At 38.6% G+C, this 18,778-nt stretch overlaps 2 protein-coding genes across 2 annotated transcripts in view; one reads left to right on the top strand and one right to left on the bottom strand.

The window, feature by feature from the left end:
* UTP20 (UTP20 small subunit processome component) overlaps positions 1-3,161 on the top strand; it is a 102,491-nt gene extending 99,330 nt beyond the window's left edge. Inside the window, exons 59-62 of the mRNA XM_044915349.1 lie at positions 29-328; positions 545-671; positions 2,335-2,480; positions 2,762-3,161. Of these exons, the coding sequence (XP_044771284.1) occupies positions 29-328; positions 545-671; positions 2,335-2,480; positions 2,762-2,917 (729 nt within the window). The 3' untranslated portion in view covers positions 2,918-3,161. The remainder of the gene's footprint in view (positions 1-28; positions 329-544; positions 672-2,334; positions 2,481-2,761) is intronic.
* Positions 3,162-6,645: 3,484 nt separating this feature from the next.
* On the bottom strand, positions 6,646-18,365 carry ARL1 (ADP ribosylation factor like GTPase 1). The gene is made up of 6 exons (XM_021687359.2): positions 18,159-18,365; positions 14,933-15,070; positions 12,734-12,815; positions 11,628-11,739; positions 8,740-8,918; positions 6,646-8,003 (listed from the first exon to the last, which is right to left on the bottom strand). The coding sequence occupies exons 1-6, from the start codon at positions 18,160-18,162 to the stop codon at positions 7,973-7,975; spliced, it is 546 nt and encodes a 181-aa protein (XP_021543034.1). The 5' UTR covers positions 18,163-18,365; the 3' UTR covers positions 6,646-7,972.
* Positions 18,366-18,778: the final 413 nt, after the last annotated feature.

Genomic DNA, 18,778 nt, shown 5'->3' with positions numbered 1-18,778 from the left:
CTCCCTTTCTCTCCCCCCCTCCTTTAAGGTTGTTAAGAATTTGTTATTTGTAGCCAAAGTCTTATATTTACTGGAACCTGAATCTGAGGATAAGCAAGGTAAGATAAAAGAAGACATGGAAGAACAAGAAGCTTTAGGAGATGGTGTGGCCAGAGGGGAAGTAAAAGAACACAAGTCCTGTGCAGATGTGAAGATGGACTCTGACAAAGAAGAGAACGAGGAGGCAAAGGAAGAACACAGCAAGCCAGCCACGCTGCTGTGGCTGATCCAGAAGTTGTCCCGGATCGCAAAACTGGAGGCTGCCTATTCACCTAGAAACCCCTTAAAGGTGCGATGAATGTATAGAATAAAAGTAGTCACTTAAAAATATACATGAAGAAAGCATTGTAGTGGTATTAGTAATCCTCCCAAGTCTCTAGAACTTTTTAACCCAAAACTGCAGCAGTAATATCTGCCCCAAAAGAGACCTTGTTTTCTAAGTTAACTGTTTGTAGGGCTGCAAGAGAAACACTTCAAACGAACAATGAATGATCTATACTTTCAGAGATCGTGCATCTTTAAGTTTCTCGGAGCTGTAGCATTGGATCTTGGAATAGACAAGGTGAAGCCGTATCTCCCAGTGATCATAGCTCCTTTGTTCCGAGAAATGAACAGCACCTACTCGGACCAGGGTAACTGCACCTGTCTTCTGAATCTTCACTTCTTTCCTGAATGCTTCCTTCTTCCTTTCTGTCCTCCCTCCCTCCCTGCCAGAGTTTAAGAAAACTTGCTAGGGATCAAAACAATTAGTAGCAAACAAATAAGGCATATTTGTTATACTTGACTGCCTTCTATGTGCTTTCTTGTGTCGAAGAGTGAATGTTTCTCTCCTAAAAGATGTTTTACTCCTAAGCATAGGTTAAATATGCAAAGAAACCCATAACTTGAGGTGGTTCTAAACCTCATGGTGCTATGGACAATAATGAATAAAATGTCCTGATATTCTCTTATTGTTAATTATAAGGCTAAAGTGTGAAATATCTTTTTTAAAAGATTTTATTTCTTTGAGAGAGAGAGAGCACAAGCAGGGAGGAGGGGCAGAGGGAGAAGCAGACTCCCTGCTGAGCAAGGAGCCCAATTTGGGGCTCCATCCCAGGACCCTGAGATCATGACCTGAGTCAAAAGCAGACACTTAACGCAGAAGCTTAACCGACTGAGCCACTCAGGTGCCCCAAAAGTGTGAAATACTTTTAAAATATGTTTACTTTTCCTATTTTTCATTTTTCTTGCCTGGGCATTTGGTACATTACCCTCACTGATCCTAAGCAGTCTCTTTTGATAATAGGAAAAGAAGGAATTGGGAGTTGGAAAGAGAGGAGGTAAAGTGGATATTAAGTTTTAAAATAAAATAAAATGAAGTGAATGTCAAGGCAGGAACTATTCTTAGTCTTACAACCTTGAGAAAGTTTCCTTCCTCTCAGAGGAAAAGGAATGGTCAAGGCCAGGTCTGCTTTGGTTCTCATCACCCAGCATTTATTGAGACCCTAATATTTGCCAGGCACTGGGGGTTCAGTGGTAGAAAAGACCCTACTATTCCCCATCTTCAAGAAATTTGAAACCTAGAACAGCTCCTGAAATTGAATACAAAAACCTGTGGGTTATTTGCATTTGGGAGACAGAAGGCAGGGAAGGGTGGGGAAGCAAAGACTTTTGTCAGCTTCTCAGTCTTTATCCCCCCTTGAAAAAAGGTTATGGCCAGAGCTAAACATCTCTGACCCATGAACTAGAGAGGGCCTAGAGACACACTTACCTTTCTCCTGTCTGCACAGAGTTGAGCAGGTTAATAAAGTAACCCCAAATGTTTGTCGGGTTCTCAAATTAGTGTCTTCTGAGCCAGGATTCCAAAAGAAAGTGGGCTTCTGGCGCCTGGGTGGCTCAGTCGGTTGAGCGACTGCCTTCGGCTCAGGTCATGATCCCAGGGTCCTGGGATCGAGTCCCGCATCGGGCTCCCTGCTCTGCGGGGAGCCTGCTTCTCTCTCTCCCACTCCCCCTGCTTGTGTTCCCTCTCTCGCTGTGTCTCTGTCAAATAAATAAATAAAATCTTTAAAAAAAAAAGAAAGAAAGTGGGCTTCTTGGTGCATCCCAGAGGAGTGGTGGCTGGGAGTGTCATGCCCAACGCTTCCGTTCCCCCATCTCAGAAACGTAAAGGCTGGATTTAGATCACTGTTTAATGTTCAAGTAATAAAAGTGATAATGCTGTAGGAGTTTATATTTTGCATGTTGTTGATTTTATAGATGTTCAAATGTGTCCTTTCCTACATGACTATCTCTGATTATTACTCTGTGTATGATTAGACCCTATGCTGAAGAATCTATCCCAGGAAATCATGGAATTACTCAAAAAGCTGGTTGGACTTGAGAGCTTCTCCTTAGCCTTTGCCTCAGTACAGAAACAGGCTAATGAGAAAAGGGCACTCCGGAAAAAGAGGAAGGCTTTAGAGGTACGTTTGCTGTTTGGAAATAATGGTGTGTTCATTAGAGTTAATATTTTTAATCAGGGGTGTGTACATGCGTGTGTGTCACACTTACTCAGGGAGGAAAGAGGAACTGGCTGTGTTTGAGAAGTGGCGACTTTACAGCTGGGGCTCCAGATTCTCTTTAATGGGAATGTGTTGCATGTGTGTTACTTAAAGGTGAACAGAATGGCCCATTTCTGCATTTGATTTTTATTGGTTTAAGATTTACTTTAAAAGTTATATAAAATTTCTATTTTTTTTCCAAGTTCGTAACTAATCCTGATATTGCTGCCAAGAAAAAGCTGAAGAAACACAAAAATAAAAGTGAAGCGAAGAAGAGAAAGATAGAGTTCCTACGTCCAGGCTATAAGACCAAGAGACAAAAGAGCCACAGCCTGAAAGATTTAGCAATGGTGGAGTAATATGCTCCCTCTGCTGATAAAGAATCTCAATTTACCCCAAAGCATGAACTTCTCAGTGTATCTGCTGGTCTGAAATCACAGCAGGTTTTATTATTTAAGTTAAACTGGCAAAGACTGTTTATTACACAGTTTAATATAATCATGCTCATATTTTTTAAATTAAAACATTTTCATAATACTGTATCTTCACAGTCTAAAAAATGTGACACTAGTGATAATTTTTTTTAAGACACATTTTAAAATAGCAAGACAATGTAGAAGTTAGGAATAAAACAAGTGATGTCCAATACTTTTATGGAGAAAATATAAAACTTTATCAAAAGTCATTAAAAGAAATCTGCACAAATGGAGAAATAACCATGTTCATGAACAGCAAGTTTAGTATCATAAGATACTAAAGTTCTTCCCAAATTGGATTCCATTGGTTAAAGGCATATCTGTAAAATCCCAAGAATTCTTCATATTATCCTAACAAGCTGATTCTAAAATTTATATGGAAGATAAGCTGAAAAGGGTGAGTAGTTTTCCCTGTCAGATACCAAAAGTAAGTCACAAGAAGTGCTATCCATAGTGAACATGTAATAAATTCTACATGAAAATTAAAAATTTCTACTTGCGCAGACACAACCGGGATATGGTATGTAGCATATATGGATAATGAATGTAGTAGTACCCAGGTTACATAATGAATAATTATGAATCAACAAAGACAATCCAGTAGAAAAAGTGTCAGAAGGGAGAAACAGTCATTGCAGAGAAGAAAAAGAAATGGCCCTTAAACATGAATACTTACCTGATGTGGCTATACTGGTTCCTAAACATTCAAGTACTTACGTACTAGTTGGTAAGTAGTCACTGCCTTGAGACACACAAGTGCCTTGGCTATGTGAGTCCCTAGAATCCCTATCTCCCCACACCAAAAATTACAGGATTAACACCTGGACGAGTAGGGGTCCTCCTACATCAGCTATGTCTGGTTATTTAAATACTTTGAATCACTCCTATATTCAACCTCAATAATTACAAAAATGCAAATTAACATCAGAATGAAATTCCATTTTGAACCCTTTAGGTTGATAAGGTTGACAATGCCAAGTGTTGGCAAGCATGGTGGAGCAAAGGGAACTCTTTTTTTTTTTTTTTAAGATTTTATTTATTTATTTGAGAGAGAGAATGAGATAGAGCATGAGAGGGGGGAGGGTCAGAGGGAGAAGCAGACTCCCTGCCGAGCAGGGAGCCCGATGCGGGACTCGATCCCAGGACTCCAGGATCATGACCTGAGCCGAAGGCAGTCGCCCAACCAACTGAGCCACCCAGGCGCCCAAAGGGAACTCTTATAAACCACTTTGGAAAACAATGTGGTGTTACCTTGTTCACCTATACGGTATCTTTGTCTCAATCTATACCTGATGTGGAAGCAACATTCTTTAGTGTTCAGTATATTTGGGGGGGGGGCGGGGAAGAATCCATCCTATGTGCCAGATACTTTGCTAACATTTTATTTAGTCCTCATAGTATTCCCGAGAGCCGCTAAAATTGGTTCTTATTTAACTGATAAAGAAACTGAGACTTGGGCGCCTGGGTCACTCAGTCATTAAGCATCTGCCTTCGGCTCAGGTCATGATCCCAGGGTCCTGGGATTGAGTCCCACATCGGGCTCCCTGCTCGGCAGGAAGCCTGCTTCTCCCTCTCCCACTCTCCTTGTTTGTGTTCCCTCACTGTCTGTCTCTCGGTTAAAAAATAAATAAAATCTTAAAAAAAAAAAAAGAAAAAAGAAACAGACTCAGGTTAGGTAATTTACCTAAGGGTAACACAGGTTGCAGGTGGCATAATCAGGATTCACACCCAGGATTGAAAGCCTATGCTTTTTGTAATTTCTAATTATGGAGTCAGAATATAGCATATGGCATAGAAATCAAATGTTCAAACATTCTTGAACTTCAGCATCTGTGTTTTGATGTAGTTTGTCTCAAGCAGGAGTTCTCACACTTCCAAGGGGTTTGTGATGTGCCAAAAGCATAAACGTGGGGCATCACAGAAGGCTGACTGCAATTAATTCTAAGTGATTTAAAGTGCATGTACAGCTTTTATAAAAATTCTTAAAATAAAAAATCAGAAGTTAACACTAAGGCAAAAATCAGAAAGAACAAATATCTCAGGGATATTGCACACAATTTAGTCAATACTTATTGAGTGCCTACTGTATGGCAAAGTGCACCACACTAGATGCAAGGGAGACTAACAATAAGGTATGGTCCCTACCCTCAAGGAGCTTACACTTCTACAACTTAAAGTGCATCTCAAGTATTCTAGTAACAAAATTCCATCACTCTTTTTAAATGTTAACACATGACACAGCACAATCACCAACCAGAGTTATAAAACAGAGTATTAGAGCTAAAAGAAGCCTTTGATACGATCTGTCCAAGTTTCTTGTTTTATGGAAAACAAACAAACTGAAGGAATGGCCATTTGTGCCTAGAACTCATGTGTTCAGATTTTAAGTTTGGTGCTTTTCCCATTTTCAGGGTTCTGCAAAATAATATTCAGTAGATTTTTATAAGTAACATTCAAACTCCTGTAACTTACCTGTATAGTTGTTTCCTACTAGACAAGGACCTCATAATTTATACCATATTAAAATTAGTGTATGCTCTGTTTACCCATTCTAGCCTTTGTGATAAAACAGATCACAATCATTCAAGTGCTAGTGTTTGCTACTACAGGTGTGTTCAGTATTCAAGATGGCAAGAGTTATGTGCTGCCCAGCATCTGCCTGCCAGGGCCTCTCTCCGCCCACACTTCTCACAGTGTTCCTAAAGTGCTGGGGTGGGGGGTGGGGGGCACCTAGCTACTTAGGTACAAACACTGCCACTGACCAGAAGGAAACCCAAGTAGAAGTTGAAGCAGTACTATTTTCCTAGCTGGCAAACATATAACCTATTTCAACCATGCATATAACTCTAAGATGCCATAATGTGCCAGGCACCACACAGGATTCCAAGGATATATATGAAAAAGTCTGTCCATCAGGAGCAATTTGGAAAGTATGAAACAACGTTAATTACATTCTCAGTAATATCAGATGCAGCACTGAGAACACTTGGGCCTGGAAGAAGGTCTCCAAAAAAGACTTCAGAGACCAAATTAAGAATGGTAGTGGGGAATGGGTAAAAAGATTAAAGTCCCCCCCCATAAAAAGGGGGTGCCTGGGTGGCACAGTTGTTAAGCGTCTGCCTTCAGCTCAGGTCATGGTCCCAGGGTCCTGGGATCGAGCCCCACATCGGGCTCCCTGCTCAGCGGGAAGCCTGCTTCTCCCTCTCCCACTCCCCCTGCTTATGCTCCCTCTCTCGCTGTCTCTCTGTCAAATAAGTAAATAAAATCTTTAAAAAAAAAAAAAAAAAAAAAAGATTAAAGTCCCACAGGTAAAAAGAGAAAGCCACATTCATTTGACCTAAATGACCAAAAGTATGAAGGAAAGAGGCTATAGGCCTCTGGAAAGGCACTGGCAGGAATAGGGAATGGACCACTAGTGTTCACAAGAACACCAGTGGGCATCAAGTTTTTTTTGTTTGTTTGTTTTTTTAAGATTTTTATTTATTTATTTGACAGAGAGAGACACAGCGAGAGAGGGAACACAAGCAGGGGGAGTGGGAGAGAGAGAAGCAGGCTTCCTGCGGAGCAGGGAACCTGATGCGGGGCTTGATCCCAGGTCGCTGGGGTCACGACCTGGGACGAAAGGCAGACGCTCAACGACTGAGCCACCCAGGTGCCCCGGGCATCAAGTTTTTTAAATGCTGGTTGTCCAACTTAAAGATTCCCCAAAGTTTAAGTAAATACAAGGGACCATATTCTGTCACCATTATAGACAATCCTGTGGTAGACTGGGTGGGTAGTCTGAAAAGTTCCTCTGAACATAATTGTTTTTGATACCCCAGCAGTAAGTCTACTTTTTAAAACCAAGAATGCTCCATTTCTCCCTGTACAACCAGTAATTGTTTTGACTTTTCACCAAATTTACATGTCCAATTACAGAGAAAAGAAATGAAAGACAGTAAAGACATCTCTTACAATGCTTCTTAAAACAGATTTTTTTAAATTTCCTTTAATACATTGTGGATTCCATCAAATATAACCATTTAGGATTGTTTTTACTACCTCTAGTAGTACAGACAAATTTATAGAAATTATTTTGAATGTACCGTGTCTACTTCAATTAGCATAATTTTATTTAAGCTATTAAGGTTGTGTTACCAGTGTTGACATTTTCAGGAATTTATGGTATACTTTATGGGATGAGCTTGACAATGAAATCTCACTTTCAGCCCTGTTCTGACTTCACTAGCAGGTGGCCCTGAGCAAGCCAACTTATCAGAACCTTGGGTCCATGTCCATAAAATAAAGACATTACAACCTGTCCTACCTACATCACAGGGTTCCTGTATATATGAAAAATTTTTTGGCTACTATAAAGTACTATAAAATGACAATTACAGACGTCAGTGAGGTTAACCACCAAAATAATTTTTCAGCTTCATGCCTATACCCAAAAGCTTTTAAACAAAACAGCTTAAATAAAGTGGTCATTAAACAAATGAAGACTGTATTACCCACACTGTGTTCCTACTCTACTAAGTCTAATCTTTGGAAGAACTTAATTCATTTTAGGGGAAAAAAATCTGAGTTAAGATATTTATTAGTGTATACAAACAAGCGGCAACCACTAATTCAAAAATAGGAGGGTTTTTCCTCAATAAGAGTACATTCTTTAATAGGACTCTATTTGAATAAGAATTCCTTACAAATAGAATATATACTTAAGAAAGCAAGGAAAGATTTTACATTACACAGAACAGACATTCAGTTGGTTCAATCATGGGTGAACTACCCTTCCAACCAAATACTTATTTTTTATATTTATTACAAATATTGCAGTCAGTTCAGTATATGCCAATAATCACACAGTTTTAACATTTAGTAGCATGAAGCACACTTAACTGTTTCCAAAGGGATATGTGATGGAGTCTTCATTTCACAGGGGTAGAAGTGATTGAATTACTGTCTGCTCTTTAACGTTTCAACTAACCTGTGAAGAGAAAATGACAGTTTCATCACATTAACTTCAAACTTTAAGGTATACAGCATGATCATTTATGATAAGTTTTATACGGAAAGTGGATTCCAAAGCACTTTAAATGACGAAGGCTAAGACAGTTACACTGCAGAATGATGTTATGAACCCATTTCCATGAAAGCCTTTTAGCTTTCACTTTTGTCTATGCTCTGAATGATCAAAAAGACCAAATATCTTCTTTCCGGGCTGTAACTACTGCAGCATGGCTAGATGTGGATAACTCAGAAGTGAAAACTAGTCTCAGTCCTCATGGAGCTTAAAATCTAATGAGTAGATGCACTAATCAATTACAGGATAGTGTAACTACTATATCACTGGTCTGTGACAAGGACATCCAACTATGTGTGTGGTAAGGCAGTGGGCATGGAGACATGCAAGGGAAGGTTCTTGAGAAGAAGACAGTCTTAACCTAAGTCCTGAAGGATAAGGAATGGAGGATGTGGTGAGGAAGGGAGAAGTTAAAAAAAAGGCAGAAGACTGGGTTATCTAACTATAATCAGGTAGGTGTGATTGAAATAATAGCTGATGTATATGGAAGACCAGTGGAAGAAAAGGCTGGAAGAACTTAATATGATAAGCTGCTAAGTAATCTGAATTTCATCCTTAAGACTAAGAGGAAATCACACATGTGTGCAAACAGCTGCACACACGAACAAATGCACAAATGACTTCTGGAAATATACTTAACCATTCCATTGCCTCATCAAGACCAGTGCCTTTGGTTGCTGAAGTTTTGAATATTTGCCATTTTCGGTCCTTCAACACAGGTAACCCAAGTGAATTTGCCATCTCTGAGGGAGTCATGGCCTGTTCCATGTCCTGCTTATTTGCAAACACCACTAAAATGGCTTTTCTCAGTTCTTCTTCCTAAATAAAATAGAAGGTATTTAATTTTCTCTAATGAATTTGCTTCCTTGAGTTTAGAAAGAAATGCCAACAAATACATTATTTTAAGAGTATATTCCCTAATTATGAATCTATAATGTTCATTATAAATCATTTGAAATTATAGAAAAGTATGAAGAAAAGAAACTTCGTCCATAATCCTACCTCCCAAACATGATCACTCTTAACATTCTGGGTATTTTCTACTGCTTCGTAATTCAGATACTTATAGTTTATTAATAAATACATTTATACATTTGAGATCACATTTACATACAGTTCTATACCCTGCTCTAAAAAATAAACATTAAATCATGGATATTTTCCCAATCAAAATTTTCAGAAAAAATTTAATGGTTAAATATATCTATACTATGAATGCATACACCATAAACTATATAACTACTGTTCTCCAGTATTAGACTCTTACTAGATTCTTTTTACTTGACTATTACAGAAACTCAAGGGACATAGTCATTACACAGAAATCTTTGTGTGAATCTCTATTTCCTTAATAAATTCTCCAAAAGTAGAATCAAAGTATGAACTTTTTTTGGGTTATTGTTATATATATATTAATAAACCGCTTTCCAGAAAGGTTATAACACTTTAGACCCCATCAACAGTGTATGACAGTACTGTTCTTCGATGCAGCCTTGGAAGAAATAGAAATTACCTATTTTTCCAAACACAGCATCTCATTACTTATTTATTATCAGAGTATTAGAAATGCAAATGTTATCAGCAATACAGTTTTCTCGTGTGCACTGTAAGTTCATGCCTTTTGCTCAGTTTTCTATTTATTTGCAAAGGGTCTTGATATGATTAAGAACACTATTCTTTAGTCACTGGTTGTAAAACTATGTCCTGGTTCCCTGTTTTACGCTAATTTGTATTTGCAGGGTTTTTGTTTGTATTAATATAATTAAATCTATCTTTTCTTTTGTAATTCCTTCCAATCCTTTGATTTAGAAAGACCTTCCCTATCCAGAAATGTTAACCATAGTCACTTACATATTCTTGGATTTGTATTTTTTACATTTTCTATTTTTTACATTTAATTCTTTACTCCAGGAAGAATTTATTTTTGTGTACAAAAAATGGGATCACTTACAGTGCTTTTGTCTGTAAGTTTGAATGTAATAGATAACAGACCTGATCATATGCTACATGTACTTTACATCATATATTTATTGACTGGATCAATTAAAAATTACTTCCTAAAGAATGAGTACAATTTTTAGTTCTCATACAATTATACAAGTCAAATCCTAATATCAAAAATAACAATCCAGCACAACTCAAGAACTGTAAACTGAAGCTAATAACGCATCTCTTTTATGTAGTACTTTTTATGATAAAAATCCATACCATTTGAATTACATCTAACTAAAGGTTTTATTTTTAAAAACCCATTACACTGATGGGTTAAACAGTCCCTTAAAATTCCTTATACTTAAATTTGGTCTAAGAAGCTCTTATGATAAATATGATGCTATGTTGTGAAAAAAATTAAGCAAAAGTTTAAAACTATTAGGTCTGCAATTTGTAACTCAGAAGCCATTAAGTCAGTAGTCAAGAAATCAGAAGTTCAAAGTATTCCAAAAATGTTTCTACCTAGGTAATCAAATGGCCTAGAAAACTTGTATTTAAGCATTCAATGATTGGCTAATTCAGAATCATAGTTCTCATAGGAAAAGGGAACGTACTCATCTAATTTTCTCAAGCAAAGGTAATTTCATTATTAAATTAACCATAAGTACATTCAAAAAGCTTATTTAACAACTGGAGATTTTTAAAACTTTTGATTAATGCATCCTCTGAATTTAGTTAGCCAATAAATTATCTTCAGTGACTACAATGTTTTAAGTTGTTGTACACTGTTCCAAACATCAGGAATATTAGGGTAAACTCAACTTACATTTTAGGGTGGGAGACATATATAAGCAAACAAATATATTTTAAAATAACAAAGAAACAGTAAGTGGTACAAAAAATAAGGTAGAATAAGGTGTTAGAAAATAACTGAGGCTGCTGAGGCAGAAACGGGAGATAAAACATGCCAAGAAGGTAGCCATGCAAAGATCTGGAGGAAGAGCATTACAAGCAGAAAGATGAGGAGGTGCAAAAAGCCCTAAGCCAAGTGATCAGTGTACAAGCTTAGTGTATCCAAAGAACAGAAAGGTCAGTATGGCTAAAGGACTGTAAACACAGGGAAGAATAAAGAATGAAAAGGCTGGAAGAGATAAACAAGGGCCAGAGGTGTGCCAGAAACCCAGAAATTCTAAAACAAATAGGCTTTCTTATTATTTATACCCTTATCTGCTTCCATAAACTAACTTATACAACTAGAAATAGATTTTATAAAAAAGCACTTCACAGGAGTAACTGAAAATAGTTTTCAGTTTAGAAAGAGTTCAGCTCTGAGCTTCCTAGAAATCAAGAAATCTAGTTTAAAGGAAGTTACATGGCTGGATTTGATTTTTTTTTTTTTTTTTGGTCTTTTTGTCTCCTTCTTCTTCCCAACAGAATTTCTGGAATAGGAAATAATTTGTATAAAAGAAAATTATACTAACGACAAGGGGGGGGAAAATTCCCTGCTTTCCTTTTAATTATTCCTACATGTGGTAACAATGAAAACTAGCAAGCAAACGTAAAAGATTTCCCCACATTCAAATAAAGTTTTCTTACCTCCAACATGGCAACTAACTCTGATTTGGAAATGCCGATTCTGTCTCGGTCACAACTGTCTACTACATAAATGACTGCATCTGTGTTTGAATAGTAACATCTCCAGTATGGCCTAAAGAAAATTCAGAAAGGGAGAATGTATTATTATTTGAAAGAAAAACCTGCTATGTTAATTTATATGCTAGGACTTGGCAATGATGGGGAGTGGGGGGTTTACATGCCAATCTTGCCACCCCCCCCCCATGTTAGAATCAATGCCATGATTCATTGTTTCTGATGGTATGTATCATATCCTTCGGATGTGATGGGGGTGGAATGATAAACATTAAATCACAAGATCAAGAAGTTTCAAAATGAGTTCAGACTTTAGGCTAAGAAAGTACTTTATAATCAATCTATAAAATCACTAACTGTACTGAGATAAAGTTATACACGGACCTTTCTGTTAACATCTAATCTCTAACTCTAAATCTCCTTAAGGAATGGGTTCTTAAAAAACTTTTAATATGATTTTATATAGCAGACATTAAATTGACTACTGAAGACTTCATGAAGTAGAAATGGCTAAAATTAAAGAGGGACTCAAAAGCAGTTCAAAAAATAAAACAAGTTAAAAGGCAGCAGGATGTTTGGAAGAATGTACTACTTATGTTTTAAGTAGGTACCATAGTGAGCAACACTGACAGTCACCAAACATCCACAGTTGCCATGCCAAGCACAGAATGCTGGGCAAGAGACCTAAGTTCTAGAGGGCATCTATGTTCACATTAGCCCTAAATGGTGGATTGAAAGTTATTTTTATAAATCCGAAACAGTCTGTTTCACGAAGTGGCAAGAACTAAATGGAAGACCCTTTTCAGTTAAAAACTACTGAAGTAGATCTTGAGATTTTCATGAAAAAATTTGTCATTAAGGTGATATCTGAAGAACTGGCTTCCTTAAATTTTATTTTAATTCAACTGAGCAAATAAGCAGTTTTACCTCATTTTAAATTAAGTGGCTTCCATTTAAATTACAAAAGAAAACATACTTGGTTTATTGCTCTTAACCTTAAAAGGGCCAATAAATGTTCAATACTACAAAGTAATCTGGTCTCTGTACCATACCTGATACTTGTCTGTCCTCCTAAATCCCAGACTTGGAATTTAAGGTTCTTGTATGTTACCGTCTCAACATTAAATCCAATAGCTAGAAGAGAAATCAAAATCAGTAGTATACGTAGACTAACGCGTTCTACCTTCAAAGTATGCAATCCAATTTTAGCAATTAATGAAATTACTACTGAATCACATTATTGGTTAAAATATTATTCCATTTAAGACAAAACAGTTGCTTTGCTATACACACACACACCATCCATTATCAAGTTCAGCACCACTTTCAGGTTATATAAGAATCCCCAATTACCTCTGCAAATACAGAATTTTTAGCTCAATAGAAACCCTACTATGTTAAACTCCCTGTATAATACAATCCTGGCATACAAGTGTTTAGAAGGTTATGTTTAGAAAGAACAGCTGTAGATATATTACCAAAAATGGAATTTTGATAGGCAGCAAGTAAACAGGGAACAAAACCAAGATAGCCCAAATTCTAAACTTTAGTGGGTAAGGATTCAGTAACAGCTATATACCACTTTATGGAAACTGGGTTCTCTAAGTGTGGCAACCTCACAGACCCTCTGCAGACTTCCTCAAGAGCTCATTTGTAATAAGGTCATGGCTGGATGATCAAAGGGGAGATGTTCCATCTCTTTTCCCTGACATCCTTTTTAGGTGGAGCTCTAGCATCACACAGCTGAGGCAGGATACTATTTTCATTGAAAAGAATCTAAGGAAGGATACAGAGGATGCTGAAAAAACTGATTACTAAGATTTTAGAAGCTTAAAAAAAAGTAAAAAATGACTTATAGCTATAACTGGACAATTAATTTTTGTTTTAAATTTAAGTCTATATTGGTAAATGATGCTAATGAGTATATGGTAAGCATTCCCTATCACAACTAAAAAATAGCTATAATAAACCTGAGTGAAAAACTAAAAAGCAAGTTCATGATGTCTCCCTTAGAATTAAGTAGGAATGTAATCACCATCTTACCTCGATTACAAACACTGTTTATATGCACAGGACAAGAGTATGCTGTAAAGGGTATTCACTGAAATGCAATCCACTGGGCTATGTGCACTGCAGGGGCCAAGACTTAACCATAATAGAGATGGGTGATTTTGAGAAGCAAAAACCAAGGGAACTGAAATTTTTTGAAGGTGGCACAAAGAAATAACAGAAGCCACAGGGTTTAAAAAGTTCTTCTTTCAGGGCGCCTGGGTGGCTCAGTTGGTTAAGCGACTGCCTTCGGCTCAGGTCATGATCCCAGGGTCCTGGGATCGAGTCCCACATCGGGCTCCCGGCTCAGCGGGAAGCCTGCTTCTCCCTCTCCCACTCCCCCTGCTTGTGTTCCTGCTCTCGCTGTCTCTGTCAAATAAATAAATAAAATCTTTAAAAAAAAAAAAAAAGTTCTTCTTTCATAAAACCTAGACTTTTTTTTTTAATCTGGAAATTTAAATACTACTAAATATAGAAATACCTTGCGTGACAGAGTGATTTTAGAGGCATAATTTAATACTCTTGAGCAAACGCTACAAACTCTTAAACTTAGTATAAATATATTAATCTTCTCTAAGTAAATTCACGTCAACAAATTTAAAAAGTATAAATAACAGTATTCTCATGCAAACAGGACTGTTTAAGAATATCCTTCTAAAATATCAACAACTTATTTAAAGTTGAGGTATTTCTTCTCTTGATACTTTTAGGTACCAGATTAATTCAAGAGTCAGTCTCTTCCCCTCAGTTCTTTACAAGCAATCAATAGAATTACTTAAGAGAAACAAATCTTAATTAAAATAGTAACAAATACAGGGGAAAAAAGCACATCAGATGCAATAATACCACTTAACACCTATATAATTCTTTAAACAGGTTTACAAAGTATTTTATGTACTTCATGTATTTCCCCCTTCAAGTCAGTGGGTATTATCTTCATTTTATCAATAAAGATACTGGCTCTCAATGAGAAAAGTGGCTTAACTCTAGCCAACTTTAAAAATAGCAAAACCCAGCCATGCACAGTGGTTTACAAATTGCCTCTAAATTTATAAAAAATGTTATCAATATTATGTCCACACTAGAAGTTTACAAACCTTACTATATTAAAATTACATTATATGAATTACTTAATCAGAAATAAAGTTACATTAGATGGAAAACAAAAACCCCTACAATTAGTTTATCATACCAACACTTACTAGGAATAGTAGTAACGACTTCTCCAACCTGTAATCTGTATAAAATTGTAGTTTTTCCTGCTCCATCTAATCCCAAAATTAAAATCCTCATTTCCCGGGTTCCAAACAGACTGGAAAAAATACTTGAGAAAAAGCCACCTGAAAAAATAATAAAAGAAAAAAATTCATTCAATATCATTTTGTGAACTAAGTCCACAAAACATTTAATCTTGCCTTTTGAAAGCTATACCAAATTAAATATTACTGTAATAGTCTCCTCAATTCTTAGGTGCGTACTTTGCTCCCAAAGATATATATTAACCAACATCAAACAAGTAATTACTGATTGTCACCATGTCCTAGATACTGTGTCAGGAAGGCACAAGAAGATATATTCCAGAATAAGAGAAACAAGAACCACTGTCCTCATGGAGCTCACTTTTTTTTTAATAAAATTTTTTTTTTAAGATTTTATTTCTTTGAGAGAAAAAGAGAGAGCGAGAGCACAAGCAGGGGGAGCAGCAGAGGGAGAGGGAAAGGAGCCTGATGCAGAGCAATGCAGGGCTTGATCCCAGGAAACTTAGATCATAACCTGAGCCAAAGGCAGCTGCTTAACCTCCTGAGCCACTCAGGCACGCCCTGGAGCTCACTTTCTAATCATGAGAATATAGATACCTTAGCATGATCTCACAACCCCTAAACACCAAGGGACAAATCAGAATGACAGTGGGACAATGAGGTTCTCACATGTGAAAAGCAATTATTATCACTGACAAGAGCACCATCATAACTACCTTCAATCACTGAGATTTCTCTGTAAGCAATATAACTTGCAAAATAAATTGAGACACAGAAGCCCAAAATAACAAAACCTATTTTTGAGAGAAAACTCATTTAAAAAAATAATAAAGCTACATTCACTGTACCATGAAATATTTCCAGAAAGTTTCTTGTACATAAGGTAATGTGTAATATAAAAGCACTTGTGAACAGAGTGGTGATTATCAGAATCACCACTGGTGACTGAATGATAGAATGACTGAATGATAGAATGGTGGTTATCAGATGCTTGGGGAGTGGAGGAAATGGGAGAGATGTCAGTCAAGGGTACTAACTTTCCTTATAAAATGAGTAAGTTCTGGAGACCCAGTGAACAGCATGGTAACTACAGCAAACCAATGTATTGTACACTTGAAATTTGCTAAGAGAGTAGATCTGAAAGTGTTCTTACCAAACACACAAAAAAGCTAATGTAAAGTGACAGAGGTATTAATTAGCTTGATTGTGGTAATCATTTCACAATGTATATCGAAACATCACATTGTACCCCTTAAATATATGCAGTTTTGTCATTCATACCTCAAGAAACCTGGAAAAAAATTAAAATTAAAAAATTATCCTTTGTCTCAGCAGGGCCTCCTGGTAACAGATTAAGGCGTTGATTCATTTGGATTGCATTTAAATAAGAAATCCCTAAGAGTAGGGGAGGTGATTTAGTCTTTATTACTCTTTTTACAACAAAAGAAAGGGTTTTGTTTTTGTTTCAAGAGAGAGAGAGAGCGCAGCGAAAGCATGGTGGGAGACAGAGGGAGAGGGAGAGAGAATTCCAAGCAGGCTCCACACCCAGCACAGAGCCAACACAGGGCTGGATCTCTCCACCCTGAGATCATGACCTGAGCCGAAATCAAGAGCGGGAGGCTCAACCAACTGAGCCACCCAGGCACCACAGAAGCTTTTTTAAAATACATTTTTCTTTAATGATTACCAGAAAAAAACACTTTGGCCCTTCCCCACCAAAAGCCATTAGAGAAGGTTAAAAGAAAGTTACATTAACAATAAAAAAAAAAAAACGACAACTGAAGTGATGTCACATGCAATACATGGTTATCTGACAAAGAAATGGCACAATTAAGAGCCGCAAATTTGGAAAAACGAAGACACCATGGGCCAGAGAACCTTGGGAAAGTGTAACAGAAGGTGTGTAACTTGACAAAATCCTTTCTACCTTTTACACCTTAAAAACAACAACAACAAAAAACTGGGGCACCTGGCTGGCTCAGTCTGTAGAGGATGCTACTCTTAATCTCGCAGCTGTAAATCTGAGCCCCACCTTGAGTGTAGAGATTACTTAAAAATAAAATCTTTAGGGGCGCCTGGGTGGCTCAGATGGTTAAGCGTCTGCCTTTGGCTCAGGTCATGATCCCAGAGTCCTTGGATCGAGCCCCACATCGGGCTCCTGGCTCAGCCGGGAGTCTGCTTCTCCCTCTCCCTCTGCCTCCCCACTGCTCATGCTCTCTCTCTCTCTGTATCTGTGTCTCAGATGAATAAATAAAATCTTTGAAAAAAATAAAAAATAAAAAATAAATAAAATCTTGAAGGAAAAAAAAAAAAACCTAAGGGGAGGTATGGAAAAAGACAGGAAAGCATTTATGATCCAGGGCAAGAAGTAAATCCCCCGGAAAATGGTAGAGGAATTAAAATAATCCAAAGAATTTGCATCATTTGGACAGTTGTAAACCAGTTTAAAAATCTGCACCTTCATTTGGATTCCAGCGGGGAGGGAAGCTAGCTTGTGCTTGTGATGACAATGTAGTGCCCTCAATTAGCACTCCAAATATCGATATTAAAATTTCACTCACTGACCAGTAATGACCAGTACCCTCCCCATTTCCTTCTCCACCTTACTCTATCATCTACATGAAAAGCTACAGATAAGCAGACAAATGCCAAGTTGGCTATAAAACACTGTGAGCAACAATTCCTTTTGGATTTTTTAAATTGACGCAATCCCAGGGGCCAGGGAGAGAGAATCAAGCTTCCACTGTGGGGTCAGATCTCATCTTTCACGCAAGAAACCTCAGCGCACCTGCGACTGACAAATTGCCAAGCTTCTCAAGGCCAACTCTGCCCCCCAAGTCGAGCTGGGTCTGAGGAGGTGAGGGAAAAGTTCATGGTCCGGGGAAAGGGCTCAGGGCCGGGTTCCCAGGCCGCAGCGCTCTCCGGGCCCGCGCTGCCCCCACCCCCTGACCCTTCTGGGGTGAAAGGAACAAGAGTGACGGCAGGAGCAAAAGCTCGAGGCAAAACCACCCCCACAGGTGAACAGCCAAGGTAAGTTAAGTCCTCAGCGACCCGCGCCTGAAAAGCTGGCTACTCTGGGCTTCCCAGGCGGGGCCCTCTCCTCCTCCTGACCCCAGCCGTCGGCCGCAGCCCCTCCAGCGCGCCCGGGAGCCCTTCTCGGATCCCTCACCCATGATGAACCGCCTGTCCGCCCTTATCGGTGGTGAGAGACAGGCCCCCGGCCTTGGCAGCGACTCCTATTCGAGCCTCGGCGCCGCCACCTCTGCTCGCCTTGGCCTATGGCTCCGGCTCCCAGGCGGATCCCTTGGAAGTCCGGTCGGCCACCAACTTCCACGTCGGACTCCCGGCGTGGGCGGGAGCGACGGGCCGCGGCGACTATGCGCCAGGAATGGCGACCTGAGCGTCCGCGTCGTCACTTTCGACGAAACTTCCCGGCCCGCTGGGTGGAAGCCAGAGGATAAAAATATTCAAGGGCCCCAAATCTCTCTTGCTTCTGTTTTCTTGTACTGAAAGGGTTTCCAAAATAGAGAAATTCGAATTTTCATTTTAAATTCTGACACGCAACAGTGGCGAATCTGCCAACCAAGAATTCGAGTCGGGCCTCGATGCTGTAGCCCAACTGGACGCCGGCTCAGGGTGCAGCGTCGTGGAAGTTGCAGGTCCTAAAGCGCCGTGCGGGGGCGACGCACCTTTCCCTGGGTGCTTTCTCCCACACGGAAATAGAACTACGTAATAACAGGAACAGCCCCGCGCGGCCAATGCTCATCAACCTTACACCTGAGGCCGCTA

Source organism: Neomonachus schauinslandi, chromosome 5, assembly GCF_002201575.2.
Source record: "Neomonachus schauinslandi chromosome 5, ASM220157v2, whole genome shotgun sequence".
NCBI classification, from domain to species: domain Eukaryota; kingdom Metazoa; phylum Chordata; class Mammalia; order Carnivora; family Phocidae; genus Neomonachus; species Neomonachus schauinslandi.
Note: the sequence above shows the minus strand (reverse complement) of the source record. Positions and strands in the feature narration are given on the sequence as shown.